The sequence below is a fragment of the Phalacrocorax aristotelis genome, chromosome 3 (genome assembly GCF_949628215.1).
Source record: "Phalacrocorax aristotelis chromosome 3, bGulAri2.1, whole genome shotgun sequence".
NCBI classification, from domain to species: Eukaryota; Metazoa; Chordata; class Aves; order Suliformes; family Phalacrocoracidae; genus Phalacrocorax; species Phalacrocorax aristotelis.
Genome location: NC_134278.1, coordinates 108056649 through 108071795, shown reverse-complemented (window position 1 = coordinate 108071795; position 15147 = coordinate 108056649). Strand labels below are relative to the sequence as shown.

Sequence of the window (15147 nt, the reverse complement as noted above, 5' to 3'; positions counted from 1 at the left end):
ATAAAGCACAAGCTGCATGACTCCCACACAGCCAACCTGTAAGGCAGTACCTGTGACTACTCATCACACATTAGTCACAATCTCCATTACAGTTACTACAGAGGAGCAGGTATTGCAAAGTAAATGGAATATTTGCACATTGCTTGTCACAGAAAATACTTCAGACCAGACAGCAAGCAGAAATATCTATACTGGTGTAAGTCAACAGCCACCCTCAAAAAGGGGAACCAAGCATAAATACTAATAAAAAACTGACTAGTTCTTTAGTTAAGCTCCTTTTGGTTTATTACATTAGCAATTAAACAGTTCCAGCAAAGCTTTGAAGTTAACACCTATAAACAAGGTGTGCATGGAAAGCATTGCTCACGCCTTTCCTGCTGCTGTGGCTGCCACTGCCTGACAGGAGGCTGACTGCCCAGCCATTGATCCTGCCATTCTGCAATATGCTGTAACTGAACAGCTGTAGAAATATTTAATATTGACATTTATTATTTTATAAAGAAAGACACTCTTTTGAACAATTCAGACCGCAGATCTACTATGATGTGTTGCCACATTTTCCTTAGTAAGGACACTACCAACAGTAAGTTTCTACGAATGCTCTACAAACAAATGAGGTAACTGTGAAATTAAACTAAATTAACAAAGAGGAAGAACTCTTGAACATCATGACAGACTTCTATATGTGTGACTAAACATATACTTTTAAAATTGAAGGTTAGCTGCTCCCACAGAAATGAACACATAAAAATCAAGCCAGCTTCCATGATCATTTCAGTTGCTAATCCTGCCACTATTATGCCTAAAATGGAAAATTCCACTGGAAAGGGAGGAATTAGGTCTCATCTTTACTTAGGCTAAGCCACCAAGCAGGCTTCTGAATCGATTTACCTGCAAGCAAACACAAACACATGGAAATAGCTTCTCAGGAAAAATCAATCACTGAACAGAACACTTTGGATGACATAGGCAGGCCAAGAATTTCTAAAATTCACCTCGAACGTATTTTATGTAGAAGTCCTAGACAAAATTGAAGTGTCATAATTGCTACTGATAAATCATACAAAACCATCATGAATGTGTGCATGGAATTTGCCTGCATGGGAAAAGCATCACCTTTCACACTTTTCATGGGGATACCTTTTCCTTCCTTCTCAAGGATCGTTTAGGGCAACACATATAATTTTTGTGTGGAATGTTTGCCCAATTTTGTAAACATAAAAGGGACCATATTTCTATCAAAGTCACTTAAATACATCACATTTTGTATCATAAACAAACAGATTACTTATAATCTTTCAGATTTCTTTTCCCACTATTTGCTATAAAGTAACAGTTTTAAGTAAAGAAAATGTCTGTACAAATAGCAAGAGATATAGGACTGATCATGGATCTGCCTGGTACTGAAAATGATCAAGTACTACAAATATTTGATAGGGAAACAATTAAATCTGGTTGCAACTAAGTAACAGCAGCGTCATGAACCAGGAATAAGCTGCATTTTAGCCCATTTTCTTCCTTCTCCCCCAAAATCAAGGGATGAATTAAGAACTGACACCATCCAAAGTCTCCTCAGAAATGGGAATCTTTATGTGCTAAAGTCCACAAGTTAAAAAAAAAAAAAGCACGAATATTTTGCTGCAGACCTACACTAGCACTGGTGCCAGCGGACAGCCTCTCCCTTGCCGCTCAACCTGCCAGCACCATCAGCCATCGCTCCCTCGCAGACCTACCTCTAAGCTCTTCTCTTCAGTACACAGGGTATCACTTCCAGCTTTCTGTAACACATCAGGAACAGCAATGCTAGGTAAAGCCTGCTTGAAACCCACAGAAAGAAAGTCTATAGTTTCATACTAATACACGCCAGACTAATGAAGTGAAAAATATACTGGAAGAAGCTATATATTGTACGTCTCCAGTGTTTGCAATTCAGTTCTCTTCCCTTTTTAAAATCCTGGATATTTCTATAACTTTGTTTGATATCTGTGGGGAGAACAATCTAAAGCCAAAAAATAATAGTTATCCTGAAATCAGCTATAATCTTAAACCACAGAATTATCCAGTTTATTCCCTTAGTGCTTCTGCTTTAAGACTGATTAATTCCACATATATTTATTAAGCATTAGCTATATTAATTCACCTATTTATATGTATAAAAGAACCATCCAGGAGCATGTTATCTCTGCATAATACTTGCCAGACAAAGTAACAGGATCCTTCATGCATGAAAAGCACTCCCCCCACCACTGCCACAACAGAACACATCAATAAGAACAAAAATTGTTTTATATATTTTCAGCATCTTCTAACCTTTTCTATAATCAAATTTTACAAACGTTATTGTGTTTTTAGCATTAGCAGGAAAGAATTAAAACCTGAAGGACCAACTCAGTCAGCTTCTCATGGAAGGGAACGCTCCTTTCGATACACTTCATAGGTATCAGAAATCTGACTGCAGGTATTCTCATGGTTTTAAATGCTTCTGAAGAGCACTGCAAGCAAACATTGGCAAAACTCAACAAATTCATGCATCTTTAGAGCACACGAAGAACAAATAGGTGTCGTGAGAGAAGAGCAAAGGCAGAAGACATGGAACCCAAATTCTGTCTGTTTTATGATACATCAGTGCATCTTCTCACCGTGCAATAAACAACTGTGACTAATGACTGTCACATCTGTTCATTCCTTCTCCTTCCCTGCTCACAGGGTGGGTTCTGCATGTCCAGCAATTTTTCTGTGTTTGTTTCCAAGTTCTGCTCTCAGAGCAGCTCTATCTCACTGCAGAACAAGCAGGTTGAAGCAGCACTTCAGTTTTGCACGCTGAAAAATGGGAGGTTTCCAATGCTGCTGCCTTCCCAATTAATTTACTTACCCGTGTGAAGAAGGGGTGTGATGTAGGATTCCTAAAGATACTTTCTTAAGTTTCTTAATCTGGGCATTACTCAAAACCTGAGAGCAAAGACTCAGTGCTGAGAAAGCATGAGCAGTCTGAACCTTTTTATCTGATCTTTAATTACAAGTTTGCTGTGTCAACTGCAACTTTGATATTTTACCAATTTTGGTACTTTGGCAACTTCAAGTGTGGCTTGCAATTACTTCACCTTGCAAGTACTTTTTGTGACTGCTAAGCAACTGCTAACCGTTACCCTGCACACATCATTATCATCTTCTCAACTCCCTTTTGATGACTAATACATATTCCTAGAACCGTTAGAAGTGAGATAGACACCCAAACAGGCAAAGCAGAAGAAACATTACCAAACAAATGTAACCACGTTTTTGAAGGTTAACTATCAAGTTAAAGAAATTAGGCTTTTCCACTGAGTCAGGGCAAGCATTAACCTTCTAAACAGCATGAGATGAAAACCCTTATGGACCTTTATGATATTTATAATTTTACATCGTATCTACCTGGCACTGCTGTTACAGTGCAATATTGCATGTATTTAGTCACATGGCTAATAATGCAAATATTTACCAAAGTATGTACCAGACATAGGTGGGGTTTTTTTTGTTTCTGGGTAAAGAAATATATTGAATTTTTTTTTAACGAGCTGTGCACATACAAGCATTTACAGCACATCACCATGTATGACCTGGCCAAGGGGTCCCCACGGCTCTGCATAATGCCACCACACCAGCCCGTCCCTGTGCACAGCCAGGTCGGACCAGGCACATCCTTTCCTCGGTCACCTGGAAAGGGGATAGTATCTGAAGAGGAAGTGGCACTTTGACAATAAATGTAATGTAATGAAGTCTGGGAACAGCTAGACCATCCAGCTTACAGCTCACTTGATTTAAGCATAGACTCCGCTAACTCATGAAACAAGTAAATACTGCCTAGTCCAACTGTGCCTATAATTACTCAATATAATCACTCAATAAAAGCTTCATTTAACTCTGCCAAGTTAGTAGAAGGTGGTAAGTAAAACTATATTAACCTGTTAAGGAAGTGTAACTAAAAAAACCATACATTATTCTGCAAAATCTTCTAGACTTATGGCTGCGTAATAGGCAGCAAAGGTACTTTCATGACCTATAATGAGATGGGATTTCACCTCTAGACATAAGCCAGAGATCCTAGCTGAAGATGTCGAGCTGATGTGGAAAATTATGCCAGTCAAGAGTGGCGGCTTTCATAATTTCCTTCTATAATGTACGGTATAATAAGCCAAGAAGCATACAAAAGGAGAATAATATCCCATCTGCCCTTGCATTCAGAAAGCCCCATTTCCAGGCATTTAAGCCTTTCAATTACAACCGTGAACGTCCACGTCTACAAAAACACAACCCATTGCATTAATTTCTTAGTGATTACTGCTCCTGGCAGGGGCCAGCTTGCCCTTCTGTCGGGGGATCAATAGGAAATAAAGAATTTTCCCAAAATACAGCCTAAAGCATTTGGACTACTGTAATCTGGGGAAGAAGGAGCCCCAGCTCTTGTAGAATAGCTGGGTGGAATATAATAATTTCTAGAAAATAAAACACACTGCCTCCTTCACCCAGGAAACTCACTGTGGTTCTTTAAGCGTGCTACTGTCAAACAGGGTTTTTTCTGGAAAACAGGAAAGCAAGGTCAGAGAAATTACTAATACATTTCTAGCCCAGAACTCTGGTAATACTATTCTTAGATACCTTTTAATTCTTTAAACCTCCTCATTAGTATAATTTCCTATATCAAAAATGCTTAAATGAGCCCTGGGCCGTTCAACAAGCCTGACCCTCATCCCCCAGTGCAAATGGCTGCTCATTGAATGCTGGATTCAGACCTGCAGCAGCGCTTGTGGTGTGTCAAAAGCCTTTCCTGGTCTTGCCAGTTGGAATTCCCATACTAGGCAAGCCAGGGTAGGTTTATAAGGCAGGCTGGTGGGAATTCTCCCCGCCTTTGTAAAAATGTATCAGCTGAAGGGCGGAGCGTTTCCCGAGTCTGATACTTTTGGGAGATGGAAATGGTAATGTGGATTGATTACTTAACAATTACTCAGAACAAATAATTTAAAGTGGTTTTAAAACTAGCTGTGACAGCACTGACTCTCACATAGTCAAATCCTGTGTCAAATACACTGAAACCTATGGCAAGTTAAATTTTTAATCAAACACTTGATATTATAACATTTTAGGTGAATCAATGAAGAGGATATAGACTTTTTCAGTCTTTTTTAAATTTTATTTTTTAGGAAGTATTAAAATAGTGATATGGAGTTTTACGTTTATCATTATTATTGGCAGTGCCTAGAGTAAGGCTAGCTCAAAAGTTTTCAACACAATTACAGCGAAAGTTGTCTCATTTAAAAAGGCTTCACTGCTCCAGCACAAATGTTGTAGTTGTGGCAGTCAAGGCTATAGAAGAAAACACTACTTAGGGAGATGTAATCCCCTGAAATAGGCTGATACTAGGTTTATTTAACTGGTCCCATCCAGTAGCCTACCATTTTAGGTAAAGTATTAAGCTTCAAGTAGGACTTTTATGTCAAATTTGTCTATTTTTACCTACGTAACAAGGACTAGAAAGAAAAAAAGCCCTTGTAACATCTAAATAGTTAAAGCAAAGATCCATATGTTAGGTACTAATTCAAAGTAAGTACTACTTCTCCAGAAGCACCCGAGCAGGGAAGCAAGGCAGCAGGAGCAGCACCATGCCCAGCCACCATCACCCCCTGCCAGCGACGTGGAGGGCAAAGCCTCTGCCAGCCAAGGTGACCTCCAAGGTACAGTGACACCCCCCTGGGTGAGCTGCACCAAGCCCAGGGAGGACTTGGTCTCACCCACACAGAAACCCTGCAGAGCCACCAGAACACCACCACCTTTACCATCAATACTTCCAGCAAGTGGCAAATCCCCCACCGTGAAAAAACATCTAAGCAAACTCTCTACTAGTCTTAACATTAACGATGAATGCATCCAAATTAATTTAAGAGTCTGAAATCAATAACGTTTACAACTTTGGGGACATCAGTGCAGGTTTTTTTCCTTTTATAAATACTGTTTACAATGCCATGTGTATTAGAGGCAAATATTTAACCAAGAAGCTTGCAAAACTAAAGGTTTGTTTGCAGGTAAATATTTCACTAGGTCCAACTGAAAATTTCTATCTTGATCTGTGCCACCTAAGTGAAATTCTAGCCCAGATCTAATTTGATGGCTAAGATCTTCCTGAAGGAACATGTTATGACATAAGCCCTTGCCTTAGCTTCAGTTATAAAAGGCTAAAGCAGAAAAAAAGAAGTTGTCCCTACTGACATCAAACAAGCTTTTTTAAAGATCTGATTAAGCTGCCCATCAGCACGGATATCCCATATGTTAAAAGGGAGCACCAGTTCTTCACTGCTTAATTAGGAATTTATTTTTAGCTTTGGCAAGAAATTAGTAATCGGACATACATACGATGACACCTGTGCACAAAACAAAACACAATTAAAGATAAGGTAGAGAAGTTCCTATAGAAAAGCATATCACCATAGGATACTTATTAAAATAAAATAGTTATCCTCCAAAACCTCACCTGAAATGCCCTCCTGTTTGTACAAAGCCTTAATCTCCTTCAAATAAAGCAAGAATGAGCATGTATGGTCAAAAAAAAAAAAAATTAAATTCTTTCTGCAGGTTAATCTCAGGATTTTTCTACTTGTTACCACTGCAAAGTTGCTAAAAGCCCTCAAGGCAAGGAGCTCTCAAGGAGGAGGTTAGAAATTTCATATGAACAAAGCACTTGTTGATTCTCCATCATACTAGATTCTTATCGCTGTAAGTTTACTTGCCAGCCAACACACATTCCTCAGAAAACTTTATATAAAGGTACATTAGGTTTAATGATGTAAGTAGGAATCAAGTTTTAAATCAGCAGAATATATTACACTGTTAAAAGTATCCAAAGCCACATTTTCTGTTAATTACAAATGTTGTCTGTAACTCTTATTCAGCAAAATCCTGTCTTGTATCAAGATTTTAGTCAAAATTATTTTCTAAGATGCAGAAAAAATTTGAAGCAAACACATGCATTGAGAAAAGAATATATTTCTTGCACTTTATTCTGCTGGATTTCTAGAGAAATCTCAAAGGTAAGTCCATCATGCCACACTCACTTCTGAAATTCAAGATATCCCTCAAGCTCAAGTCTGAGACACTTCTATATTTTTTACAGACAATCACATAAATGCTTGCTAAAAGCCATTGAAGTCAATAGAAATATCTTAACATAAACCTCTACTCATCAGTAACAAAGTTGCAAGTTATAGCCATTAAAAAATGCTGACCTTTTGAATTTGCTTCTCACGATAAACAGTTAAATGTTAGCCCTTTCTACCGTAAAAATCCTTGCAAGCCTGCAAAAGACTGTATGAAGCACTTGTAATTTTAAAATTTCCAATTCACCCTTGCTTTTCCCCCTGAGCACTGCAACATCTTGAATTCTAAAACGAATGCTTTGAATTCTGAAGCAGATAAAGGACAGTGCATTACTTAAAGTGAGCAATGTACACCATAGCAAGGTCATTCCTTTCTCCCACTAAATACACATTAAATACCTTAAGGTTTGTTTGTTTGTTTGTTGTGTTTTTTTTTTTTTTTTCAAACAAACTTTCATGTTGACCGCCATATTTTAGGCCAGAAGTGTAAGTTTTTCTGTGCAAGATGCTGCATTCGTATCAAAGCTGCCCGGCATGAATCAGCAAACAAAGAAGAGCTGCTCAGGGACGTTTCGTTCATTCGCAGTAACTCACTTCCCCGCCATATAGAAAAGCAATGTATTTCACCTCTGATCTGATTTGTTGCGGGGGGAGGTTGTTTGGTTGGTTGGTCTTTTTTTAAGACCTAACTCTTATACTTTTGGTTGATACTGCTAGTATGCTGCGATTTACACTCAAGAGAGGCTGGTTTGACAGCAGCTGTTTAAAGAACGGAAATATGTGGTGAAATATTCCATTTTTACGATGACACTAGTGAAAATAAAGGGGGGACGGGACACTTAGTTCTGAGAGGCGAATACACGCCTCGCACCCCCAAAAAGCAGAGCAGGCACACGAAGCCGCGGCAGATGCAGCAGTGGGGCACCTACTCTGAATGAGCCTTTGCTGCCTCCTGCCTGAGAGGCCCGCAGGCTGCCCGCGCTCCCCGGCGGGGACTCCCTCTTAACTTTTCCTTCGGAGAGCATAAACCCGAGGGGTGGAGATGAAAGAGGGGACGCACAGAAGCAGCTCTTTCCCCGAGGGCCGCGAAGGGTCTCCTGCACAAAACTCCTCCCCCGCTCCCAGCTGCGAGGCCGGGCCGGACCGGCCGGCGGGACCCAGGCTGCCGCAGGGGCGCCCACGCCGGGAGCCTTCTGTCCAGCAAGGATGAACTTTGTCATTATCCTCCTGCCGTTTTCTCTGCTATCCACATACATCAACATTTTATTTAAGGTTTTCTTTGTTTGTTTAATTTTCTCAAGGTTAGGATGCTGCCCGGCAGCGAGCCACCTCAGCCTCTGAGTAAGCGCACCTTGCCGGCTGCTAACGAGGGCGCGGAGTTAATGTAATCACACAGATGAATATTTATCCCGGTATTTACTTATAAGATTTCCCGTTTTCCCCTGCAGAGAAAGGAACTGGTGAAGGCGGGAGAGCGGGCGGCCACACTGCGAGCGCCCGGACAGGTCGCCGCGCCGCGGCTCCCCGCCCGGGGCAGGCGGCAGTACTTTACCCGTGCAGAAGCTGACGAGCGCCGAGGGGTCGCAGGCGGCGGCCAGGCAGGGCAAGCTGTCTTCCATTCCTCTCACCGCGGCGGCCAGCGACGCCCCGGCGGCCCCCCCGCCGCCCTCCCGGCGCGGCTCAGGGGGAGCCCCCGCGCCCCGGCCCTGCCGGCATGCCGCGGGGCTCTGAGGAGAGCCTCCCGGGCCGGCTGGCCCGCCACAAAGCCCCGCCGGCGGCGGCCCGTTCCCGCCGCCTCTCCCCGCGGGCCCGGCGAGAGCGAGAGGCTCCGCGGGGTGGGAGAGGGACAAAACTCGGCGGCTGCCGCAGGGAGTGGCCAGCCCTGAGACGTCAGCCCGCCGCTCGCTGGGCGCCGGCGGCGCTGCGAGGCGGCCGCCCCCGAGCACCGCGGCGTGGGTGCCCTTTCTGGGGGAAAGCGGGGCTCCCCGACCTGCTCCCACGCAGGAAACCGGCGGCCGCTCACGGGCGGACGAGGTCCTGCAGCCCTCCCGCCTGAAGTGACGGTAGCGGGGCTGCGGCGCGGGCAAGGCGCCATCCCCCTCCGCGGGTGCCGCGAAGCACCGACGGCCCGTCTTAAAATGGTGACATGGACTGTGAAAAGCAGACGGCAACCGATTTGCCCTCGGTCTGAGCATACAGCAGAACCACAAATGACGACTGAAAAGGATTTTAAAACTCGGTCAGTTCAAACAAACCATTACGGTTCCAAAGCGTGTCTGTCTGTCAGTCAAAGCACAATGCAACGTGAAGGGTTCGGGGTGGGGTGGGGTGGGGGAGGAAGAAGAGAGGAAGAGAAGAAGAGAGGGTGAAGAGAGGAAGGGGGTGGCTGTTTGTTAATATTATATTTGAATATTTTTCACATGACATCTTTCGAGATGAAAAGGCAATGACATCACTGGCAATATACTCGTATCCATTACATTAAAATGCAGCAAAATATCGTGGTTTAAAAGCAGTAGCTTTGCAAAGCTATAGTCATATTCAGCAGAAGTGAACTCGTATTACAAACGCATTACAACCTCTTTAGCGTGATCGTGATTTTGTTCGTCTTGCAAGATGAAGCACAGCCAGATGAGAGCTAATGAATGCAACATGTGTTCATTCTTTTGGTAGCCGTGCCTGAAGCCAATTGGCAGAATGACTACAGCAAGATAAATACCAAAACAAAACTATTTGTGAATATGTAACTGCATATATTTTGCCTCATCTCTCCATCATACTTCAAATAGTTTATTGTTTTCAAGCTTTGCGAGCATATTAAATAACTTTGGATTCAAGTTTTGATTTCCAGACAACGGGGGGGGGGGAGAAAATACACGGGGGAAGTCCGTGTCTCCATTCAAAAAACTAGGAGGGGCAGCGCTTTCCACCCTTGCAAAGGAATGGTTGATAAGAAGGTTCACAACAACAGATATAGTTAAGACAGCACACAAAGGGGTTTGTATGTTTTCACCAGAATTATCTCTACGTAATTGCAGCTGTACCTTCCTTTTCCAGCAGCTCCTGACACACACTGGAAGAATCAACCTCTGAGGTGATTTAAAAAAAAGAGAAAGGCAGTCAGCTGAACACAGCTCTGCAGTATGAAGCCAGCCAGACAACTACCGTGATTAATAAAAGGACGGGACTAAGAAACTGAACAGTGAAAGATGAGAGAGGGTAAAAGGCAAGGGCACACAACTAAGGAAAGGACCCTAACTAAAGCCAAGGGCCTTGTCACACAGCCACGGCACCAGGACTGACCAAGAACTCATGTTTCCTACCACTATGTTGCATCACGTCATTACATTAAACAATCTTCACCGCAAGACGAAAGACTGAGTCTTACCTTGGATGGGTTGAACACACTGAGTTATTTGAGGCACACAGACATACATTTTGGTATCCCTTAAAACCTAACATCCTTCCCAATACAACTATGAAGCTTTGAAAGAAATTGTGGGCAGAAATCCTCCATGAGGCCAAACAGATGTTGTACGTGCTGGTAAAGACGGGCACAGAGAGCAGAAAGAGGCTTCATCGCCATTTTAAGTGGCCATTAGTGCTCCGACTGATGACAGATTACATACAACTGGCAGAAAACATCCAATGCAGTTCAAACTAATAAAATTTTTTAGAATGCCTCATTTTTAGAGTAAGTAAAACACTTTGTATAAAAAAGGACCTCCTACTGTACTAAAAGGATATGATATACTGATTATTTCCAGGTATCTATGACCCTGATTTTTAGTTCTAAAAAGAATGGATTTCCTCAGCAGAGGGAAAAAAAAAAGTTGCATTGGGGCAGTGTTTTAAACAGAGCTTAATGCCTGCCTACAAGAGCATGTAGGGTGAGGCAAAAGGAACCAAAGCAAATGTTAGAGCACCTTCAGAAGGAGCCTCTGAACACTAACATTTGAAATAAGATTCCAGATGGCCCACTGTATACGGCTCACCCTGAAAATGGCAGAAGCGGTTTCCATCCACCCATCACCTGTTCCCTGCTGCGCTGAGAGCTGGGATCAAAATTCCTTGACTTGCCTTTAAATCTCTTATGAAAGCCTTAACTCCTCATTAGGATTTTTGAGTCTTCTAACTCTGGCCTATACCCGTCCTTCGAAGCAACCTATCTTCAGCAGCGATATACCTCTAACCTTTTCAGGCTTGGACAACTTCTCAGGCTCCTCTTCCCTGCTGTTATTTAACCTGAATGGTGGGCAATGAGGAGAGACTCCTCTTAAGTATTTTAGGTAAGCACAAACAATGAAAAACATACTTAAAGCATGGCACAGACCAAAACAAAACACGTGTGACACAGGCAAGTAGCCTTCGCCCAGAAAAAAAAAACAACCTCTCAGAAATGGTGCAAAGTACAATGTCACACCACGGGAAAAAAAATCCAACTCTCTTCAATCTAACATAATAAAGCAAGTTAAAGATCAGGAATAGAGCCACGCACATTATACAAGCACAGAATATTTTGTTTGTCCCCAATATACAGATATTTAGGAACATTACACGTGTGGTAAGAACAGTAGATGTCTCAAAGACTGCAGCAGCAGTAGTCAGTATGAACCTATGAAAGGAGTAATTTTAGACACTTAGGTTTTCATGCACCAAAAAGCACTCCAACCCACATTTTTAAAGGGCAGGAGCGAACGGTTTCTCCAGCTTTTGAAGAGAGCCGCAGGAAGGCGTGAACTCTTTGGAGTCATCACTTCCACATGAAGAGGAGGAACCAGCATGTCCTCTGCCCCGTACCCCGATCACTGCCTTTCAGTGACCCAGATGCAGCCAAGGAAACTGGGGGTTTCCCCCTCCAAAGCCACTGCACCCCCAGGTGCACAAACTGCAGAACAGACACCTTGTCCCCAGGATGCCTTTAGTAATTAAAAACCAAAGAGGAAGATTATCTATTGAGTTTCCTTGGCAAGTGATTCTGCTACCAAGAAAATACCTGCAGTTACATGGAATTTGGAAAAAGTCTAAGCCTGTTTTCACAGATCAAGAGTCTCTTCATCTCCGTCAAATTTAGGAGATTGCAGATCCAAGAGCTGCTGCATGAGGCAATCACCTTATCTTCCCTTCAAGCATTACTGGAAACTCGCCCTAGTGACCTTTCCTTCAGAAAACCTATAGCCATAACTGTACCTAAATATAAAGCAATAACTGTACGGAGACTAGTTTAATGACTGTCTTGCTGTTGTACTGCAAGAGTGAAGGACTAATTAATTCTGTTTCTTCGTATGTATAAAACTAATCATGTTTCCACTGGCAAACAATCCTTCAATTACTTTGCTTTCTTCTTTCTGACAAGAAACTGCAGCAATATTTCAGTTGGCAATTAACCTCATGGCCAAACAGTATCACCTTTCAGCAGCTGCATGCATCTCTGTTCCAGTATTACCTTTACCCCATGGAAATGAGAGAATAACAGTGACTTCTTCAGTCACTACCCAGTTCCTAAAGACTTGAAACCTTTTATTCCTTTTTCCTTGGGGGGTGGTGGTGGGGAATTCCCTTCTGAAATCAACAGACTGTTTTTAAAACCAGATTTTATCTGCAATCACCTAACTAGCACAACAGATCAAAACCATTTCATCAGATGAGACAAAAACAATTAAGCATAGTTTTAAAATACACCCTTTGGTTAAGGATGCTCATTGCATCAGGCCCGTTTCCAGCAGGAGGTGTACAGAGGTTAGTAGGCTATGAAGGACAAGGGCAGCCTCGCAGGGTCCAGCGCTCCCCATTAAGACCTGTGGGATGCAGCAGCCCCTGCTCGCTCCTCCTCTTCACTCCACGTGCTGGCCCTGTAATAAAACCTACTGACGTCCCATTCTCTGAAGCTTTAATACCAAGAGTGACGGAGGACAGGACCTTTGGCTATGATTAAGATCAGAGCTGGCATATGGCAGCGCTGCTGCTAAAATAACCATCCCTGCCCTTCTCCTGCATCCTTCCCATCCTCGCCCTGCTCCTGCACAACCGCTCGCAGGGCTGTGCAGGGAAGCACCCTGGGGAGACTGAACAAGCTGAAAACTCATGCATCAACACCAAAACAGGAAAAGTCACCAGGCAGTTGTATGGTGTCCGGAACAGTAAACCACGCAGCAGCAGGGAGGTGGCAGCACCTGCTCGAAAGAGGCAGGAACCATGCCCGCCCATCAAGAGCACCTCTGCCTGTGATTACTTCAAGTGATTGTGAAACAGCTACACTTGTAAATCACCTTTCATTGCCAGAAAACTGAGTGAAACAAGAACTGACACAGAGGAGTGAAGTCCCCGAGTGAGCGGTGCCAGGGCAGCACCTGGCAGAAAGCACACAGCAGTGCCAGGGGCCCTTCCCTAATCACCCCTCCCAGACTCTAAATGGAGCTCCTTCGTCCTACAGGTGCTTTTCTCAAACAGAGCTAGCATGCAGAAAACATGAGAAACAATAGGTGTACATCAGATCTTAAAAGCTGTCCTGAGGCTGTCCTCCAGAACTAAGCTATACCCATGTCTGTGCAGTCAACCATACCCGGAAAGGGACCTGAATGGGGAAATTTTTTTTTTGCCCAAAACCACATTGTCTAATTCAAAAAAGAAAACCCGTAACAACACAAACCCCTCCAAATGCACATACATATTTTAAGAATAACCACCTGAATGCCTTTTTGCCAGGTGGGTTTTCTGCAGCATCAGCTGCTTACTCTAGTTTGCAGCAGCAGCTGCACCAGCGTGACTGAGGTGGCAGCAGGCTGATGGGGAGAGTAGGAAGCGTAGCAATGTTTAAGGCTGGTATTTCACAGAGCATAACATCAAACCACAGCTGTAGCATGCCTTCCGCTGCCTGCCTGGAGCACTTGCACAGTAAACTGCTTGCAGCTGATTTCCTGCCTACCCATTAAATGTAATATGGAAACAGCCAGCGAACAAGATGAGAATGTATTAAATCTGAAACACAGCCACAAAAAGGTTCATCCTGCAAATTTTATTTTGAGCATATGTTCCAGACCACAGTCCAGACCATGTATGCTACATGGTGGCCCACGAAAATGTGCAACCCTGCCCGAGAAAAAGAAGAGTCTGAACAGCAGCATCCTTGTTAGGTGCAGTCTGTATTTTTGTGGAGATAATCACAGTTTCATCTCTGGTCAAGAACCTACGCAGCTTCAAACACAGCAGTTTTGCATAAGTGATATTTTTAAAACTGCAAGTAAATCACACAAGGTTGTTAAATATGAAGCATTTCTATTTTCTGAAAGCGATCCGCAAAAGTTTGATTCTTAATAACGGCAACTAACTGGTAGTCTTAACTCATACCAAAGCTATAGTTGTGGACTAGCTACAGCTAAGTAACTGCTGTCTAATCATTTAGCTCATGCCAACAGAAAGGAAAATGTTGCTTTTGCCACAAGGAAATGGGGAAACAGCGGGAGAGAGACCAACTGCAAACGTGTTTTCTAACAAAGCACTTTCAAGATAAAGTATCTACTTCTAGAAATATTACTGTGCTTAAAGAGTTGCGTATTCTTTCAAAAAAAAAGATCAAATGTCATTCTTGCATATTGAAACATCTCCAAATGTTGGATGTTTCCACTAACATATTTCTGCGGTGTTGACTATTTTTACTACTTTTAAGAGTAGCAAAAAATAAATTAAGTGTAGAAAACCCTTAAGAACTTGAAAGAAGTCCACTGTTTGTAACAGAGACCAGGGAGTTTCTAATTTACCATCCACTTTAAGACACTGCAGAAGTAGAAAGCCTCTACAAAAACACAACCAGGATGAAGGGGCAACCCTTCACACAAAACTAATTCTTACTGAGGATGTCCAGCATGGGACTTGTGGACACAGCAAGGGCTTGCACAGCAGGTGACCCGCTCAGCAGCACATTGGGACGACACAATCCCTGCTGTGCACAGAAAGCTACTCTGTGTGCAGCAGATCCGGATGGGAAACACATCCCAGAGGGTGGCTCAGACGTAACCATGCGTCT

At 43.0% G+C, this 15147-nt stretch overlaps 1 protein-coding gene across 6 annotated transcripts in view; it reads right to left on the bottom strand.

The window, feature by feature from the left end:
* EML4 (EMAP like 4) overlaps nucleotides 1-15147 on the bottom strand; it is a 161075-nt gene that overhangs the window by 85483 nt on the left and 60445 nt on the right. For 4 of the 6 annotated variants that reach the window (XM_075089010.1, XM_075089012.1, XM_075089013.1 and 1 more), the window contains exon 1: nucleotides 8677-9343. The exons of the other annotated variants lie outside the window; for them this stretch is intronic. In XM_075089010.1, coding sequence (XP_074945111.1) covers nucleotides 8677-9319 — 643 coding nt within the window. In that variant the 5' untranslated portion in view covers nucleotides 9320-9343. Of the gene's footprint in view, nucleotides 1-8676; nucleotides 9344-15147 lie in introns of those variants that run through there. 6 annotated transcript variants of the gene reach the window in all.